Here is a 1,326-nt window from a genome sequence, read left to right as displayed (position 1 = left end):
TGGTGGTGGTGGTAGTTCTGGTGGTCGTGGTAGTTGCGGTTGTCGTTGGGGTGTTAGTGGTGGTGGTGGTAGTTCTGGTGGTCGTGGTAGTTGCGGTTGTCGTTGGGGTGTTAGTGGTGGTGGTGATGCTGGTGGTTATCGTGGCGGAGGCGGTTTTGGTTGTTGTGGTGGTGGAGGTGGTGGTGATGGTGGTGATGGTGGTTTTAGTGGTGGTGGGTGTGGTGCTGGTGGTGGCAGCATCGGCAATGGTGGTGGTTGTTATGGTGGTGGTGATGGTGGTGGTTGTTATGGTGGTAGTGGTGGTGGGGGCGGCGATTGCGGCAACGATGATGATGGTTGTGGTGTTTGTGGTGGCGGCGGTGGTGGTTGTGGTGGTTGGAGTCGTTGTAGTTAGTTATGATGGTGGTGGTTTAGGTGGTGGTGGCGACAGCGGCAGTGGCGACGACGGTGGTGGTGGTGGTTGTGGTGGTGGTGGTAGTTGTGGTGGTGGTGGAGGAGGTGGCAGTGATTGTTGCGATGGTGGTGGTGATGGTGGGGGTGGCCGTGGTGGTTGTCGTTGTCGTTGGGGTGTTAGTGGTTGTAGTTATCGTGGCGGCGGCGGTTGTGGTGGTGATAGTGGTTTTAGTGGTGGTGGGGGTGGTGCTGGTGGTGGCGGCAGCGGTAATGGTGGTGGTGATTGTGGGGGTGGTGGTGGTAGTGGTGGCAGCGACGACAGCGGTGTTGGTTATTGTGGCGACTGTGGTGGCGACGATAGTGATGGTGGTGGTGGTTGTGGTGGTTGTGGTGGTGGTGGTGGTATCGGTAGTGGTGGCGGCGGCGGTGCCAGTGGTTGTGTTGGTGCTTGCGGCGGCGGTGGTGGTGGTGGTGGTGATGGTGTTGGTGGTGGTGGTGCTAGTGGTGGGGCGAGGGCGGCAGCGACAGTGATGGTGGTGGTTGTGGTGTTTGTAGTTGCGGTGGTTGCGGTAGTGGTGGTGGTCGTGGTCGTGGTCGTGGTTGTGGCAATGGTTGTGGTTGTTATGGTGGTGGTGGTGGTGGCGGTGGTAGTGGCGGCTGCACCGGTGGTGGTGTTGGTGGTGGTGGTGGTTGCGGTGGTGGTGATGGTGGCGACGGTGGTTGTGATGGTGGTGGTGGTGGTGGTGGTTGTGGTGTTAGTGGTGTTGGTGGTGGTGGTTGTCGTGGCGACGATGTTGGTGGTGGTTGTGGTGGAGGTGGTGGTGGTGGTGGTGGTTTTGGTGGTGGTGGTGGTGATGGTGTTGGTGGTGATGGTGGTGGTGGTGGTGGTGGTGGTTGTGGTGTCTGTAGTTGCGGTGGTGGCGGTGGTGGTCG

General features: G+C 59.7%; 2 protein-coding genes across 2 annotated transcripts in view; both read left to right on the top strand.

The window, feature by feature from the left end:
• LOC106755456 (loricrin-like) overlaps positions 1 to 394 on the top strand; it is an 8,365-nt gene extending 7,971 nt beyond the window's left edge. Inside the window, exon 4 of the mRNA XM_014637617.1 lies at positions 16 to 394. Within this exon, the coding sequence (XP_014493103.1) occupies positions 16 to 394 (379 nt within the window). The remainder of the gene's footprint in view (positions 1 to 15) is intronic.
• Positions 395 to 516: 122 nt separating this feature from the next.
• Positions 517 to 1,326, top strand: part of LOC106755455 (glycine-rich cell wall structural protein-like) — a 2,970-nt gene continuing 2,160 nt past the window's right edge. The window contains exons 1-3 of the mRNA XM_022778312.1: positions 517 to 719; positions 806 to 1,136; positions 1,226 to 1,244. Of these exons, the coding sequence (XP_022634033.1) occupies positions 517 to 719; positions 806 to 1,136; positions 1,226 to 1,244 (553 nt within the window). The remainder of the gene's footprint in view (positions 720 to 805; positions 1,137 to 1,225; positions 1,245 to 1,326) is intronic.

This window comes from Vigna radiata, unplaced genomic scaffold, assembly GCF_000741045.1.
Source record: "Vigna radiata var. radiata cultivar VC1973A unplaced genomic scaffold, Vradiata_ver6 scaffold_411, whole genome shotgun sequence".
Lineage (NCBI taxonomy): Eukaryota > Viridiplantae > Streptophyta > Magnoliopsida > Fabales > Fabaceae > Vigna > Vigna radiata.
Note: the sequence above shows the minus strand (reverse complement) of the source record. Positions and strands in the feature narration are given on the sequence as shown.